Below are 17,891 nucleotides of genomic sequence, written 5' to 3'. Positions count from 1 at the left end.
TGGGCAATACTGTTTACTTGAGGCAGTGTCCTGTAACAAATCAGGAGGAATGCTCAGTAGAGAGGTCACCTGGAAGCGGTCTCTATGTTCAGGGTAGCAAAAAGAGCTTTTCCACACTAAGCCCCATGCTTAAAAGAAAAGCCAGCAGAGGTGACCGGCACACCCCGACTCTCAGCTTTAAGGTTGTGGCCCTATTATGCGCATTTACCAACACACCTCACTGAACACACTGGATCTTAATTCCGAGTAAAGATGTGCAGGATCGCGCTGCACATCACTTGCTTCTAATAGCATGAGACTTGCAGCGGGTTTGTGCTTAAGCGCCTTCTCTCGCAAATAGTATTTTTTTTCGTGCATCAAATGCATATTTACAGTGAACGGAGCTGATATGAATATATACTGTATAAATCTACTCCTGCACGCACGCACAAATCGGCGTTCAAGCAGAAGCGGAGGAAATTTTTCCTTGAACAAATGACCTCATTTAAGCCCGCCTCCCCGCCCCATTTCTGCAAACTATCACTGGAGGTCTGAGCATGCGCAGTGGTGATCGTTATCCGGCAGGCTTCGCGACAAATGCAGACGTCACGTGAAAGCAGAGCCGGGAGGAGTTGCGATGGATTCGGCTCGGAGGCGAAGGCGGCGTTGCTTAATTTGCATATCCCATCATACATTGCGCGGAAGGCCATAGATGATACATTTAAAATACTTTTATTAATGTTTTAGTTTCGAACCCGATTATGAAACTGGTCTTGTCAACTTGGAAATCTAGTGTTTACTCAAGGGATTGCTTTTGACAGGTCAGTTAGGTATTCGCCATCACCTGCGAGGCTGTTGGCGGGTCCCTGGTAGAGGCGCCCGAAGGGTTTTCAGTATACTCTGGTTTCTCTTCAGATCGTATAAATCTTTCGCCTTTTACTAAAGATTTCCGTGGAGAGGAACATTTATGAGTTTACAACTAATTTTTTGAGGCTCTGTTTCGGCAGAGCTGTCTTATGCGGTTTAAAAAAACAGAATGAGCTTTTTTGTGTGTTGAGTGGTTGATGTTGTCCCTGTAATTTCATGTTAAGTGTTGTTGAGGCTGTAAGACGACTGAGAGATTTGAGGTTTTTCTATTTCATAGGAAAGTGGGGGGTTAGAAGCGAGATGTGTTTCTGTTGGTGTACCACTTGGAGAAGGGCTGTTAGAAGTAGTTTTGGGGTTTCTTTACTGCTTTTTAGATAACTCCTAATATTAAATAGTGGGTAGACAATACAGCAGTTCTTCAAGAAGCTCTTTATTCGGAAGCCAGAACTGAACTGCATTGCTGAGCTGGCCTGCTTTTATAGAGGCTGGCTCAAACAATGTATCAAACATAATTCAAAGTTCCCTCCTAAAGTTCCCTCCTAAAACAACTGTCAGGGGCTGGAGGACCTGAGGGAAAACTATATACCCTAATACATAACACCTAAAACATACAGGTAGGTAGCCGTGTTGGTCTGAGTCGAAGCAAAATAAAAAAATTCCTTCAGTAGCACCTTAAAGACCAACTAAGTTTTTATTTTGGTATGAGCTTTCGTGTGCATGCACACTTCGTCAGATCTGATCAGATCTGATTCATCTGACGTCAGATCTGACGAAGTGTGCATGCACACGAAAGCTCATACCAAAATAAAAACTTAGTTGGTCTTTAAGGTGCTACTGAAGGAATTTTTTTATTTTGCTTCGACTCAGACCAACACGGCTTTGTTGTTGTTGTTTAGTCGTGTCCGACTCTTCGTGACCCCATGGACCAGAGCACGCCAGGCACTCCTGTCTTCCACTGCCTCCCGCAATTTGGTCAAACTCATGTTCGTAGCTTCGAGAACACTGTCCAACCATCTCGTCCTCTGTCGCCCCCTTCTCCTAGTGCCCTCAATCTTTCCCAACATCAGGGTCTTTTCCAGGGAGTCTTCTCTTCTCATGAGGTGGCCAAAGTATTGGAGCCTCAGTTTCACAATCTGTCCTTCCAGGGAGCACTCAGGGCTGATTTCCTTAAGAATGGATAGGTTTGATCTTGCAGTCCATGGGACTCTCAAGAGTCTCCTCCAGCACCATAATTCAAAAGCATCAATTCTTCGGCGATCAGCCTTCTTTATGGTCCAGCTCTCACTTCCATACATCACTACTGGGAAAACCATAGCTTTAACTATACGGACCTTTGTAGGCAAGGTGATGTCTCTGCTTTTTAAGATGCTGTCTAGGTTTGTCATTGCTTTTCTCCCAAGAAGCAGGCGTCTTTTAATTTCGTGACTGCTGTCACCATCTGCAGTGATCAAGGAGCCCAAGAAAGTAAAATCTATCACTGCCTCCATTTCTTCCCCTTCTACTTGCCAGGAGGTGATGGGACCAGTGGCCATGATCTTGGTTTTTTTGATGTTGAGCTTTAGACCATATTTTGTGCTCTCTTTCACCCTCATTAAAAGGTTCTTTAATTCCTCACTTTCTGCCATCAAGGTTGTGTCATCTGCATACCTGAGGTTGTTGATATTTCTTCCGGCAAACTTAATTCCGGCTTGGGATTCATCTAGTCCAGCCTTTCACATGATGAATTCTGCATATAAGTTAAATAAGCAGGGAGACAATATACAACCTTGTCATACTCCTTTCCCAATTTTGAACCAATCAGTTGTTCCATATCCAGTTCTAACTGTAGCTTCTTGTCCCACATAGAGGTTTCTCAGGAGACAGATGAGGTGTTCAGGCACTCCCATTTCTTTAAGAACTTGCCATAGTTTGCTGTGGTCGACACAATCAAAGGCTTTTGCATATGTCACAGTGGCCGGAGCAGGCTACTTCAGAGAAACGACGCTACGCAGCTCTGCATTTTATTACTTTATTGGTGCTGCGTATTTACAGTGCTGAAGTCATTGCTATTTACACGGAACGATGGGGTCATTATGTTGCAGAACCTCCGAATGGCTTTTGGCGCGTCTTTCTCCAACACAAAAGCCTTGGAAGACCCATCCTCTTTCCCCTCCTCTTTCTGCGTAATTCCGGAGTTGGGGGGATGGGTCTCCCCCCCTTATTTGCCCCTTCCTGTCCCACCTGGGACCCTGGCTCCGCTGCCTTGCCTGAGCCTCGGACACGACTTCCTGCTTCCTCACTGGAATCGGAGCTCCCTCTGCTTTCCCCTGTGCTCGGGGATGGGCTTGAACTCAGGAGGGGAGGGACTTCGCGATATCCCCTGTCCCTCACAGCATAGTCAATGAAGCAGAAGTAGACGTTTTTCTGGAACTCTCTAGCTTTCTCCATAATCCAGCGCATGTTTGCTATTTGGTCTCTGGTTCCTCTGCCCCTTCGAAATCCAGCTTGCACCTCTGGGAGTTCTCGGTCCACATACTGCCTAAGCCTGCCTTGTAGAATTTTAAGCATAACCTTGCTAGCGTGTGAAATGAGCTACCTGTAATATGAGTTATGTTACAGTACTTCTCATCTCCAGGTTAACATATCTGACCCTACTCTAAAATCTAAAAATAAATAGTATCTCTCTTAAACAAGAAAGTGGTGGTTGTTGCATGACCAGCTATTTATTAATAAAAATCACCCAGGAACCCTCACATTTATGTTCTTAAATTTCCTGAGCAAGTTAATTATTCTCAGTGTTGTAGCACATTTGTCTTGCTTCTGTTATTATGGATATAGTCCCTGGTCAAGGCGGTTCAAGATATGTGAATCCCAAGATGGCACAATGTACAACACGTCATGGTACTCCAGTGTTTGTTAGAGTTGATGTTTGTTATGGTAATAGTATGTTTGCCTTGCACGTGATCAATAGTGGAAAAAATAATTTAAAAACAAAAGCACAAAGCAAACAGTTAGTAGATTATTCCCAAAATCTGAACATTCATGTTTAATAGCATATACTTAAATAAACATATGACTATAATAACTGGTTGCAGGCATGTATCTGGGTGTATGGTAAGTCTCATGGAACTCAATAGGACTTCCTTCTGAGTAGACTAACATAGAATCGCCCTGTAAAGGTGTTCTTGAATCTTCCTCCCAGTTTTTTGCTTTGCATCTTTCACCACATCTCAATATTGTTTATAATACCCTAATACCCAGTTCTGGTAATAATGTTTGGTACAGGTGTTTATGTAATACTGTACATGAATTTAAATTAATATTGGTGTGGGAAGTGAGTGTAATATTGGCGGTAGAATCAATGATCAATATTAGCTATACTTGTGATGTACATAGTTTGGGTCATGGAATAACATGCAGACATAGCATTTTGTGATGCAAGTAATGCACAGCATTACTAGAACCCCTGTTTCCCCCCTTTTTTTAATTAACAAACAATAAGAAGTATTTCAATTTATTTTTTTCATTCTGATGTAACACATGTAAAATGTTGGAATCCTATTTCATAAACATTTGCCTTTTTCATAAATTGAAATAAAGAAATATTTATTCCAGTCCGCAACTTCCTTTTTACTGCCTTATCTACTGGTGTTTTAAGGCAGTATCTGGTGCACTGGGTCACTTTTTAATAGGGTAGGGGGCTGCAGAACCATTTTCACTAGAAACAATAGAAGGAAAAAACTTGTCCAACCCAGTTTCCTGTATCAGACTTTGTGGTTGAAGGGAAGCGCATGAAAGAGCAGCGAGAGAAGCCAGCTACATGGCTGTACACTCCAAAAGCAGCTCCAAGACAGCGTAACAAGAAGCAACGCAGCAGGTAAGGGAGATTCATGGCTCAAATTGATGAGGATGCAGGAGCCACACAACAGGGAGCAGCACATGAGAATGATAAAAGCCTGAATCAAGTTCGTGCCCCTAAAGAGATATTTGTTTTAGCAAAGGGTTTTTTTTTTTTTTACCATAGAGGTTAAAATGCAAGTGGGTTTTGGGGTGTTTTGCAGGCTAATGGCAGTGAAGATTGATGAAGGCTATGTAGCATAGCAAAGATGGGAAGAAGTATCCAGATTTAATTGTGAAACCAATATGTATGTTCCAAATAGGTACAACCATCCGCTGATGAATGAGAGAGACTGATTGTATGATGAAGTGAATAGAATGTTTTTACTTTGAAGGATCTCCGGTCTTTACATTAGCATACTTGCCTTGCATTTTCCAGCAATTGAGACCACAGTATTAGTGTTGTAACCCGCACTGAAGGGTGGGTAGGAAAGAAATAACAGTAGTGAGTTTTACTCCCAGAAAGTGCATGATGCTGTATTTGAATTATTTTCAGGTTGACATTTGATGATGGTGTGCGCACAAGGACCATCTGTCCAAAGGATATGTGTACTGTTGTGTACTGTGGTTGCGCAAATGTCATTAGCATGTATTGATTAATGTTCATTACATCACTAATGAAAAATGACCCAGCTCTCCATTCATACTGGGCTGTTTTTGTATTTATGTTATTTTTATGTCTTTAATGACAGGACACTCTCATCATATAATTTCTTTTACGGGTTTCTAATCTCACTTAAAATATATTATGAAACATATGAACAATGGAATTACTCTGAAAAACGGTTGCTACCCCCTTCCAATGACTGAATACAAATCTAGAACTATGTAAAAGCATAACCTGCTTATCGCTTTGCTACAATTAATCGAAATTCACCATTTTTGTTAATTCAAATGCTTGCAGGACTGAAAGTCTTCCTAGTATTCCTAATAGTGCTGTCTGTTGCCCATTGGAACTGATAGGGTGGAAGGCATAAAGGTTAACACTTGGTAGAACCAACTAATTCTCATTTTGCCCCCATCCTCCTGCCTGTTGAATTCTGCAAGAGGCCACACTGAGACTGAGGAGGAGGAAGAGGAAACTTCCTCCTTCTGGTCTGGGTGTAAGAAAAAAGGCTGGCAGGCAGGAGCTGGTTGAGGGCGGACTAAGGTTGGTGGGGCACCCATTTGCCACCATAGACCAACCTCCACTGATTCCTAACAGTGCAGCCCTGTGCACAGTAACTTGAAAGCAAGTCAGTGTGAGGTTACTCGCTAGTAAATGCATTGAGGATTTCAAGACCAGAACCACCACTGATGTGAGTTTCATCTGCAGAAATCCCTACCCTGGTTTTGAGAGCTTAACTAGTATGGATGAACATTAATTAAGTGAAAATTAGGTACTGCCTGATGGTTCTTGAACAACGTTAGTGCTAACGTGGTACAGAGAGTTAAAAGCTATTTACTTTTCCATCACTGAAAAGCCCTTTAACCCAATAGGGTGAACCTGTGGCTCTCAACCTGCAGTTGGACTCCAACTAGGTTTGATAGCTCAGCAACCTCACAAGGACACAAGTTCTCTTATAGAAAATGTGCAGATCCATATAAAACCACCTAATGGGCATCACTGCTGTTCTCATTATATAGACAGGGGATATGGCTGTTTAATGTATTGTAGAGTCAGATAGCAAATATAACATGTTAGGACAGGAGAATCCTGGGCAAGTTATACCTCAAAGAGCATGCCTGGGGACTTTCCTGGTTCTTCTCCCTATAGCTTTTCCATGTGTGGATTTATATTTTACTCACATCCATAAAATCACAATTTGCATATGGTTTTATTTGAGTGGAACGGTATGTTTCAGTTGTGTTTTATTTATGCATATTGGCTGCCTTTGGAAGGCTTTGCCCTGAAAGCTAGCATAGACATAGGTATTTTAAAAATGAGTAAGAACCACTTATCTGATGCAGGATGTAACATCCCAAGAATCACCATTTTAATTTATAAGCTAGAGCAAGTTTCTACTCCGCTCTCTCAAATAAATCTATTTTCCAGGGCAAAAAACAAACCCAGTCTCACAACTTCCTGTGTTTCTTGGCCACATGGACTGAAGTCACAGAGCCCATTCATCTCTGAGTTTATGCTCAGATTGTCACAACACTCATCAGAGATAATTTAAAAGCAGACTCTTTTCAAAAACCACCAGAGGGAGGGAAATCAAGGGCAAAGGGGTCTTATGCCAGTGTTTCCTGCTTTCCAGATTGCTGAATCAGTATATTTTTAGCTGTAAATTATACCCCTGGCTGAAACAAAAGGAGGAAGCCCCAACACCCTTACTGTTTGCTTCCAGAGAGGCCAGTTAACTACTTTCTAGAGGGGTAGCTGTGCTACTACCGGTAAGTTGTTTTAAGAACAGTAAGAGTATTTTGCAGCCTTCAAAGACTAATAAATGCATTATGCATTTATTAGTCTTTAAAAGAAGAAGGTTGGAGCCTTCTCCAACCTCGTGCCACAGGTAGATCTAAGGGAGCACGGCTGGTTTGCCTGTACTAGGTTCCCAGCTGAGAGGGTGTCACAATGATGATGTAGAACAGAGGCGGGGAGCTGTGTGGATTTAGGTGTCGCACAGGGCACTGCTGAAATTTGGAAGCCCCAAATCTGCCTCTGCTGCTTGTGCCCTGCATGTGGTTTGGACTATGGACACATCTACTTCCTAGAAGATTCTGTCCTGCACATGCATTGAAGTGTTCTGCAGCACCCACACATCGCATCAAAATAGCAGCCCACACTTCCCCCCTTAATTCAGATGTCCCTGCTGTTGCTGGGTTGTTGTTTTTAACTGACTGGACACTGGACAGAATTAAGCCAAGAAGACCTAGGACTGTGGTAAGAGGGAATTGGAGAGTATGTCAGTTAGTGCTAATGGGGTAGGGGAGGGCCACAGAAGGCCAAGTGACTCTTGCTCTCCCTTGCCTTGAAAAGCTTGCTGGTTCTACAAGGGATTGCCAGCAAAGAGACATGCCCGGCTGCCATGTTCTCTCCCTCATGGTAGATCGTTCAGGAGCTTCACAAGCTTTCTGCAGCCCGAACATCACAGCGAGTGATGCCAACTGACATCAGCACACTTCACGGTTCCGCAGAGGTTTGCGCAGTTGCGTAACAGAACTCAGTAGCACAGCATTTGGCTAATCTACTTTATTTACATATAAACACACTCTGAGCACTGCAACATGGCTCCCTCTCTCTCTCTAGCATCAGACAGCAAAGAGAGAGAACAAAGGATAATAGTCCGTCTTCAGGAACACAGTAAGACAAACATCCTGTCTACCTCACTTCCCATTCCTGTGGAATGTAAACATATACCATAATGTGATAGACAACAAGCCCATGACTGCACATGGGAATGAATCTCCAACACCAGCATGGTCAATGATCAGGGATGATGTGAGCTGTAGTCTGCTCCGCCCCTGCAAAAAATTAAAATAAATAAATCCCCCACACAATTTGGAGAGCACCACATTGACCACCCCTAGTCTAGGGTTCAGACACAGGCCACAAAAGCACCTGGAAGCCTTTTTTAACCTCAGGTATGAAGACTGAACAGCATTAAGGTGACTTCACACATCTTTGCCAAAGTCCCTTAGTGCCCAGCAATGTAAGCTTTTGAGCTGGGGAGATGTGGTGGGATGCATGTATAATTCTGACACATCTTCTTTAGGCAATTGATCAGAAAAGGCTCCGGCTGAGAAGAGAAGAGATGCTTCACAGACTACCTGCAGGTTTCTGAAGTGTATTTAATTATTTCAGTCTGCTTTAAATTATAGCATTATGGCTCAGCATTGGTGTGTGGCCTTTACTCTGTCAGTACTGTGGATCATTGCCAGCCCAGAGGTCCTGGACCGTTCCCAATGCCCCATCGGTTGCAGCTGCTCTTTCACAGACGGGTTTATTCGGTGTTCCAATGCCAGCCTCTCTTCTCTGCCCACTGGCATCCCACAAGCCACAGTGGAGCTTGATCTGCAGTTCAATCAGCTGGACAGCCTGCTGGCAGCCTCTTTCCCATATTTGCCCGAGCTCACCACGCTTTTCCTTGGGAGCAACCAAGTGCGCCGGATTGAAGCGGGAACCTTTCTCGGTGTGAAGAATTTATACCACCTCCACTTGGACAACAATCTCCTCGAAGAGATTCCAGAAGGGGCATTTGAAAACCTGACCAATCTAGTCTTTCTGCACCTGGAGCACAATCGGATTGCTTACCTTTCACCAGGTATTTATAGATGGGTGTTTCCCCCCTCATTGCTAAGGTATAATAGTGATTATCCCTCCCACTTTCATTCCCAACAGTTTTAGGGTATGAACTGTGGGGAAAGGATGCATTTGGGATGAAGTATGGGATGAGTGGGACGTGGGTGGCGCTGTGGGTTAAAGCACAGAGCCCAGGGCTTGCAGACCAGGTCGGCGGTTCAAATCCCCATGACGGGGTGAGCTCCCATTCCTCGGTCCATGCTCCTGCCAACCTAGCAGTTTGAAAGCACGCCAAATGGCAAGTAGATAAATAGGTACCACTCCGGCAGGAAGGTAAACAGCGTTTCCGTGTGCTGCTCTGGTTTGCCAGAAGCGGCTTAGTCATGCTGGCCACATGACCTGGAAGTGTATGCCGGCTCCCTCGGCCAGTAAAGCGAGATGAGCGCCACAACCCCAGAGTCTGTCACGACTAGACCTAATGGTCAGGGGTTCCTTTACCTTTACCTTACAAATGAGTGGGGCAGCTGACCAATTTAGAAGGTGAGCACAAAGCTGATGTGGAGTAACTTAACTGAAATTGGCTAGTTCAAGCCCTCTATGAATTATTTCAGCTTAAGTTCAATATGGATTTATTCAGTTGGGGCGAACACCTCCTTTCAACAGCAATAAAGTAGGCCCATGGTATTACTGCTACGTACTGATAATGAATTGCTCATTTTTTATGTGCAATAGGCCAGATTAGCCTATTCTGGTGCCCTTCCTGTTGCCTTTTGTATTCCTTATGGCAGAAAAGAGTATTGTTTTCCTCTTGGTTTGGAAGAAGGGAGAGAGGTCTTGGCATTCTCTGCAAATTTTATAAAATTAAATTCTAACACAAACAAGGATGTAGTCCTGTAACTTTGAACTCTGTCCTTAATGGTTACCTTCTGTAGTTTGTTCCTTCAAAATGCATTTGGGGCTCTTGCTGCTCATTCTGCTGAGTTGGGCCCTGGATTTTTCCATGAATGTCCTTTCCTGATGACACCACTGAGCACAAGACCACATTCAGTGCCACAGTATTGCAGGAGGGACCAAGAGGTTACACACCCACTAGAGATCACACCCACCCACCCCTCGTAAACCAGAATATTAGCAAACTACTGCAACCTGCTCATGAGGAAAGACACGTTAACCTGGCATTATCCCAAGGTGTCAGGTGGGAGGGGGGAGAGACTTTGGAACAAGCTAGATATCATCAGGCACAAATGTGCACCATGAAAAGCAGAAACTGACCAGCAATATTCATTTTATTAATTAATTAAAATAGTTATACGCAGCCTCGCGTCACAGATCTGCAAGGGACTAAACAGTAGGCTAGTCTTTCTGTTGTGCCAGCACCATGTGATGTCTGGTTCTCAAAAGTTCTGTGAAACACACTGAGCAATGCTCAGGCCTCCCATATAGCAATTAGCTTTATTCATTAATCCGAGCACAAGCAAGTATAAACACACACCCAGAGAAGGAACCCTAGACCAGGCATCCCCAAACTGTGGCCCTCCAGATGTTTTGGCCTACAACTTCCATGATCCCTAGCTAACAGGACCAGTGGTTGGGGAAGATGGGAATTGTAGTCACAAACATCTGGAGGGCTGAAGTTTGGGGATGCCTGTCCTAGACCTAAGCACTTGGATGCTTAAGCAGTTTTCACCTGTGCTGGAAAGCAGATGTGCTCTGCACATCATTACCACCCTGGGGAGGGCAGAAGTGGGATGGAGTTATTAGCTCTCAACTCAAGACAGCTCTTACTTCCACTCCCTCTTTTGCCTAGGTGCATTCTCCTCTTTGAAGCGACTGAGTCTCCTAGACTTGAGTCATAACCTGTTGACTGAACTTTCAGACGAGGCCCTTGGTGGTCTCCAGCAGCTACGCAAACTTCACCTCAGTGCTAACCTTATTGCCAACTTGTCAGCCAGAGCTCTCCCGGGCAACATGCGCATCCTCTACCTCGACTGGAACAGGCTGAAAAGTGTGCCACTTGCCGTCCGCACCTCTGCCACTCTCTCCAGCCTTTATCTTAGTAGCAACCCAATCCAGGAGCTGACATCTCTCTCCTTTGGGAGGAAGCTCGGCTCGCTGAGGCAGCTGTTCTTAGAAAACCTGTGCCTGGAGAACATTACCAGCTCAACGTTCAAACGGCTACGCAGACTCGAGGTCTTGAGCCTCAGGAACAATAGTTTGGAGTCGCTGTCACCTCTGTCGTCGCTGAAGTATCTCTCGACTTTGTATCTGACTGGGAACAAGTGGCGCTGCGACTGCAACTTAATCTGGCTTCGCACCTGGCAGAAGCAAGTCGCAAGAAAAGATCGCAGCCCAGTGGAATGCAGTTCCCCGGAAGCCCTTCAGGGACAACAATTGGGAAATGTAGAGGTAATGAACAATCTGAATCACACTGACAGACCCCAGAAACACCTTGCAAATAGGACTGCCAAAGAAAGAGGGGTGGGAACAGACAACCCTCTCCATCTGCCATCCAGGGTAAAGGTAAAGGTAAACTGTCAGGTATGATAGGAGCTGGAGCTAAGCAAAATCTGAACTGTAACTGTTGTTTAAAGATATGATAATCTTATTAAAGGAAACATAAACGTAAAGGGACCCCTGACCGTTAGGTCCAGTCACGGATGACTCTGGGGTTGTGGCACTCATCTCGCATTATTGGCCGAGGGAGTCGGCGTACAGCTTCCAGGTCATGTGGCCAACATGACAAAGCCACTTCTGGCAAACCAGAGCAGCACATGGAAACGCCGTTTACCTTCCCGCTGGAGCGGTACCTATTTATCTACTTGCACTTTGACGTGCTTTCGATCTGCTAGGTTGGCAGGAGCTGGGAACGAGCAACGGGAGCTCACCCTGTCGCGGGGATACAAACCACTGACCTTCTGATCGGCAAGCCCTAGGCTCTGTGGTTTAACCCACAGTGCCGCCCGCGTCCCTCACCATCCAGGGTAGCAAGCAAGGCACATTATCACAGTTCAAGGACAAAATTTTAGCCACCTGAGGGCACTGATCCTTAATTACAGTACTCTGTATAACAGACAGAAAAGAGCCTAGAGATAGTCTAAAACTGGGGCACAAGACAATTTCCCCAGAGTTGAAGGTGGTATGAAACAGGAACGCCTTTTAGGGGTGTGTCCACTAGTCTCTGGCAAACAGGTTTTGTAGGTTTTTATAATACTTCAAGAATATGCAACGCCTGTTAGCTAGAGGCAGACAACAAGGGGGCAGAATAAATGAGTGTGTACATCACAGGCAATGTTGCCATCCAACCACATTCATTTCTCTGTAAGCATTCTCTGTCTGCAGCCAAATGGGTCACTAAAGGAAGTAGTGGCAATGCTAAATTCAGCTCTGAAGTCATAAGAACTTTCTTAGGAAGCTGTAACATTCTGTACGTTACACTTAGTTGTCATGTAATAAAACGAAGAGCCTTCATTTAGACATTCTAAAGGTGAGAGCAAGTGTGACACGCATAATAGTTAATACTGGAAGATGACTTCTCGCATGTCTTCGTTTCCCCTCCAGTTACAGAAATTGACTTGTCCACCTTTTCAAACCAATTCAGCCACCACCAGCTCCTCTGCAAATGCCATGCCTGTGATATCTACTCTACCCAGTGAACAACTTTTGCCACAAGCTGCTACGACCCTTCCGATCACTGTTTTCACTACTTTTGTTACCAGTAGGATGTTCTCTATCACAGGGACAACTACACAAAATAATCCCACTTCAAGACCAACCTCTGATGAGAACCATTACATACTGGAGAAATATGACCCTTGCCTCTCTGACCATATTAGTAGCATTCACATAAGAACAAAAGACCACACTGCCCTGGTGGTTACTTGGTCTTTCTCTGGAGATCATGACCAGTTTGAACTGCGCTACAAGTCTTCTGTGGATCAGCACATACTGCGAGTGATTGGACGTTTAACTGAGATTGAACTTCACCATCTGCAACCAGGGACCGATTACAGGGTTTGCATTATCCCCCAGAACAAGAACCTCCTGGAGTGTGCGGCCCCTACAGCCCAGCAATGTGCCACAGGGCGCACTGGAGCCCAAGTTCCAGCTCAGCACAACTTAGCCTTGGGAATTGGCGTCAGCATCGCACTTTTAGCACTGGTGGCCCTGGCTCTCTTTGCCTTCTACAAGTGGCAGATCCGACCCTTCCAGTTTCAGCGCTACTATGATGAAGACGGGCTGCCTTCCCGGCGCCAAGGCACTGCCCACTCCAAGCTGACCACAGAGTCAGTCTATGAGAACTTAGAAGAGGACAACCAGCATGTTTATATGACAGCTGCCAGCCAATGGCCTCAAGAGAAGATAGACTGCACTCCTGTTGTCCCATCCAGATTTTCATCCACACCAGCCTATGCAAGCCTCTGATATTTACAGAATATTAGTTATTTGTTAAAATGACCAGCTGTTGTGAATGACATCCAAACCCTTCACAGCTGTGGATGAAAATGTTTCTTACATGACCACAAAGAAATGCTGAATCCGATGGAAGAAATCTTTTCTAACCTGTGTCCTCCTTTGTGAAGATTTTCTCAAAGAAACAAAGTCAGCTGTTACTACCGGTAACTTTTACAACAATACCAGGAAAGAAATATTATTTGGGTATTCATGTTAGCATAAACTAGTGGCTTTGTTGGCTGAACCTGAAAGGGGAGATTCCTATTTTTCTGAAGACCAGAGGGGGAGAAGCACACAATGATGCCATCATAGCTGCTCCCCAACTATCCGGAATATGCTCCACACAACTGCCATCTTTAGAAATTTTTCATATATTTTAATGAAATAGTATTTGTGAAGAAACCCATGCCTATCGTTCACAACACAAATTGCTCTTTTGATAACCGACAGTGTATGGATAGATGTTATTCGCTTTATTTTTTAATGATTCAAGCTTGGCTTCAAGGCAATGTGTTTTAAATAAATAACCTGAAGACAACAAAATTCGAACTAGAAAGTAATTAAAAATGGCGGTATTGTTGAATTATATGAAGGGTTGCTTATTTCCAGTTCTGCACTGTCCAATGAGTCAAATTTCTGCTTCTAACACAATCACTTTCTTTACTCAGGTATAAGAGGAAATATGAACAGAATGATTCCAAGGAGAGTCAATATTGATTTTTCTTATATTGATTTTTCTTATACTGAACCAAACCTATTTCAATTGAGAGCTTTTATGCTTAGAAATATTACTAGCCGTTTTCTTGCAGGCCTCCAGAATCAGTCATTTCAATGAGAAACATCAGTGAATAATGGGGAAGGATCACTCATGATGATCCAACAACCAATGAAATATCCCCAATTAGGAATATATGTCACGGTCCACACAATTATAATAACCTAAATTTCTGAGAAACAGCAAAAATAGTGACATTGCTTTATACCTGGTGCTGTCCTAAAGCTGAAAGAATTGCTCCTCCAAAGCTCATAGGACAGTGCAGTAAAAAGGTTAGCGTCAGGATTTTCTGTTACCCCATGAGAGGTGGTCCTCTGACAAACAGTTCAATTTAAGCCATTTAGTGAGTCCAAAGCCCTGAATTTGGAAACAGAAGTTTCAGCTAAACAAAATGCAGAAAAGCCGAGGGAAGACTAACCTCAGAGAAAGGGGGATGGGGGAAAATGAAGTATTTACACTGGGGAAGGCAGAGTTCACTTTGGAAAAATGAGAGCTTAAAAACACAAAGCCCCCTCAAAAAAACCACGAACACATTTTTTTTAAAAAAAGCACATGGCAGACTTCCTCAAAGCTTTAGGTAGCAGTAGGTAGCCAGACATCCTGGTGTAAAGAGAGGCAGAATGTTTTATCCGTAAGTCCCGTTGTCTTTATCTGCTCTCCATCTCAAACACTCTGATGACAGTCCTATAATGGGAGGGAAACAGCTTCATGTGTATTACAGCTGGTGGAGAGTTTGTAAGAGCAAGTGGCGGGCAAAGGAACAGGAATCCAAAGCATGATTGGGTCTGCAAAGATAAAATGGAAATAGAAGAAGGGATGAATATTAATGAACTTGTACTCAGATCAACAGATATTCTCAAAAGGGACAAAGAGTTCAGTTATGTAGCCCTGGAATCTGCCATAGGCAACTGCAATCGCTAGGTGCTTTAAGAAATACTCAAGATTTTCCACAATGCAACAGTCAGATACACTTGTATGTGTCCCATGGACATGTAGGCCCCATGGTCTAAAACGGGAGGCGGGGGCTAACTGGCTGCCCAGATGTTGTTGGACTCCCAGCATCCTAGCTATGGTCCATGCAGGGAGATGCAGCCCAACAACATCTGGAAGGTCACAGGATAGCCACCCCTGGCCTATCAGGATTATTCTGGTGTAACTATGGAGTATAGAGAAAAGTGTACTACGGGAAAATGGGGTTGTGGGGCAGAAACAGGATTCAATCTGCAACAATCATTAGAACACTTAACATTAAAACGTCAGAACAAGGTTGTACTGTGAATGGCTCTGGAAAAGAGATCTTCTCTCTCAGGTCCCTCAGGCCATTCACAGAGACAACAAATGGAGGGGCATTAATAAATCAACCATAATGAATGATTAACCCCTCTCCAGGTGAGTGTGTGATTCCAAGGCTGGATATTTATCACCCTTAAAAAAAAACCAGCCAACCAACCAAAAAAGGCTTTTCAGCAAAAAAGTAAGCTGTCATTACAGATTATGGCTGACGTTTAAGTCCTTTGCAATAACATCTATTGTGCTGAGAGGTTTCCGCTGGATCCAGCAATATGATGTGTCTCTGTTATCTGGGAGCGGCAGGTGTTGCTATTTTTTCTCATTGAGAAAGGCGCAATACTCACTTTGTAACAAAGGCCAAGAGAACTGGTACAAGAGATTTAGGGAAATAATCCTGCTGGACCATGTGGTTCAGAGTCATCAAAGGGCCGTAAAGGCTTGGTACAGCCTTGATCTTCTCTTCGCTCTGGAAGGGACAAGCAGACATGCATGTGTTGTAAAAATTTTGCAGAGCTACACGGCCCTAGAATTAAGTGGATCCTTGACCCAGGAAGAGTCCAGGTATCCTGGCAAGCAGACAAAGTTTAAGCGTCTCCTGCCCACCAAATAACAGAGACCAAACCAGGACGTGCGAAGCAAGGCACTTTTATTTTTGCTGTTGCAACAGGGTCCTTCCTCTCACACAGGAGAACAAGGAAGGAACCCCAAACAAAGATGTCTTGCCCTTAAAAAGAGATTTGAAATTGGTTTCAGCCCACCCCCCAGAAGCATCATCCATATGTCACAGAAGGGGTGTAGCCCAAGACCCCCCCTCCCTAGATTCATCATAGGTACATCATGAAAGGGGAGGTCTGGTGGCAGTAATCTGAGCACCCTGGACCCTGCCCCCTGCCCCCAGAACCTAATCAACAAAATTGAGAGATATTTACATTTCCCTGTTTCCCAGCCAAGTTAATCACACCCTTTTGTCTGGCAGTCAGGTATCAGGATGCCAGGGATTATCACTTTAATTCCTGAGACAATGAGAAGGTTCCCCCCACCCCCCTTCTTCCTTGCAGAGGAACACCTGGTCAGAGAGAGTCAAAATGGTGTCAGTCAGGCCTGTTTTCCTGTGCTGCTTCAGACATGTTTCTGTACATTCATGTACATGTTTTATGAACAATTATTATATATATATATATGACCTCAAAATTCTTATAACAATATCCCCCATTTGGGGCTATAATTTTTCTTAAAAATTGTTGCCCCACAAAAGAATAACCAGATGTGTTGTTTTAGTACTTTGGGAGAAGCATTTCTCAAAAATGGTCTACGTATTTCATTTAACAGGATGGTCCACCAATATTGACTGGAAAGTGCAGTTTGTTTGTTTACCCTTTTGTGTGTTCTTCAGGTGTCAAAAGCTAGCTCTCCTCTGGTTGCACACCTCCATCGTGGCACAACAGCAACAATCCCTGGTGAATCCCCTTAGGGCTTTCATATTGACCATGTCGCCTGGCACCCCCCATAGCTGCCACAGGTTTGGACATGTCATGAGAGAGATGCCTTTGCCTTGGGCTTCCTATGGGCCTTTATTATAGGCTCTGGCCTTGCACTGTAGGGAGTTGCCCAGTTGCTCTTAAAGGAAGAAAGCTACTTGCACCTTGGATACACTTGCCCAATTAGAACTGACCCAATTAGAATTTATACAGCCCCATAAAACATGTCCAAATTAGTCAAATTTAACTCTAAAAGGGATCATTCCTGTTAAATCAAGACATAAATACCTTCATTTATCTGGTGTTTCATGGATCTTGGGGCTTATTCTTGGTAAAATGATTTAAAACAATCTAAAATTGTGTAAGAAGGCTGGCACACTGCAGAGTGCCAGGTGGGACAAGAAAACGTGGTCATAAGTTGATCTAATCTAAATACTGGACTATGCAATATCCTGATCCTTTAAAAGGCATACAATAATACAAAAAAAATCATTGGGACACTATACATTAAACATAAAAAAACAATTAAACACAAAATTGGTTCACCCCCCCCTCCTTGTGGAAATAACATACTGTCAGACATAGTTCAATGTTTCTGTCGAATATCACACAACATAAAACATAATCATATATCAGTTGTATGTCTTGAGGCCATCATGATCTTGAGACAATTCCGGCTGCTTTTAAATCCTAGGGCACAGAGTCTTGAGGTCAAGGAGAGAGAATGTCCTTGCAATTCACTTTCCCCCTTTGTCCCAAAGTCATTTGACACATTTCAGTGTTCCTATATAACACATAATGCACAAAACCTTCAAATTATTAATTATACGCCACTTGTATATCTTGAGGCAATCAGGTGAACTTGAGATAATTCTTGCTGCTTTTGCATGTATCTCCAACAAGGGGGTTTTCTTGTCTGCCTTCGAGTCACTGGGAGGAAGTTAACAGT

At 43.8% G+C, this 17,891-nt stretch overlaps 2 protein-coding genes and 1 non-coding gene across 6 annotated transcripts in view; 2 read left to right on the top strand and 1 right to left on the bottom strand.

The window, feature by feature from the left end:
* The first annotated feature begins 874 nt into the window (after window positions 1–874).
* On the top strand, window positions 875–990 carry LOC118091600 (U5 spliceosomal RNA). The gene has a single exon (XR_004693407.1). It is a non-coding gene; the product is annotated as a U5 spliceosomal RNA (small nuclear RNA).
* A 3,592-nt stretch (window positions 991–4,582) lies between these two features.
* On the top strand, window positions 4,583–13,942 carry LOC118091327 (leucine-rich repeat transmembrane protein FLRT3). 3 transcript variants are annotated; one of them, XM_088676623.1, is made up of 5 exons: window positions 4,583–4,702; window positions 6,963–7,098; window positions 8,510–8,969; window positions 10,755–11,353; window positions 12,506–13,942. In XM_088676623.1, the coding sequence occupies exons 3-5, from the start codon at window positions 8,531–8,533 to the stop codon at window positions 13,367–13,369; spliced, it is 1,902 nt and encodes a 633-aa protein (XP_088532749.1). In that variant the 5' UTR covers window positions 4,583–4,702; window positions 6,963–7,098; window positions 8,510–8,530; the 3' UTR covers window positions 13,370–13,942. The 3 variants fall into 3 exon arrangements, with proteins under 3 accessions (XP_088532749.1, XP_060135778.2, XP_034984087.3); XM_060279795.2 differs by lacking the exon at window positions 6,963–7,098 and having other exon boundaries at window positions 4,588–4,702; window positions 8,527–8,969; XM_035128196.3 differs by lacking the exon at window positions 4,583–4,702 and having other exon boundaries at window positions 6,970–7,098; window positions 8,527–8,969.
* The window catches only part of RANGAP1 (Ran GTPase activating protein 1), a 28,743-nt gene continuing 24,703 nt past the window's right edge, over window positions 13,852–17,891 (bottom strand). For both annotated transcript variants that reach the window (XM_035128198.3, XM_035128199.3), the window contains exons 15-16: window positions 15,809–15,930; window positions 13,852–14,959 (exon numbers count right to left, since the gene is read on the bottom strand). In XM_035128198.3, coding sequence (XP_034984089.2) covers window positions 14,890–14,959; window positions 15,809–15,930 — 192 coding nt within the window. In that variant the 3' untranslated portion in view covers window positions 13,852–14,889. The remainder of the gene's footprint in view (window positions 14,960–15,808; window positions 15,931–17,891) is intronic.

The sequence above is a fragment of the Zootoca vivipara genome, chromosome 9 (assembly GCF_965207765.1).
Source record: "Zootoca vivipara chromosome 9, rZooViv2.hap1.1, whole genome shotgun sequence".
NCBI classification, from domain to species: domain Eukaryota; kingdom Metazoa; phylum Chordata; class Lepidosauria; order Squamata; family Lacertidae; genus Zootoca; species Zootoca vivipara.
This window is presented reverse-complemented; position numbering and strand designations above follow the sequence as displayed.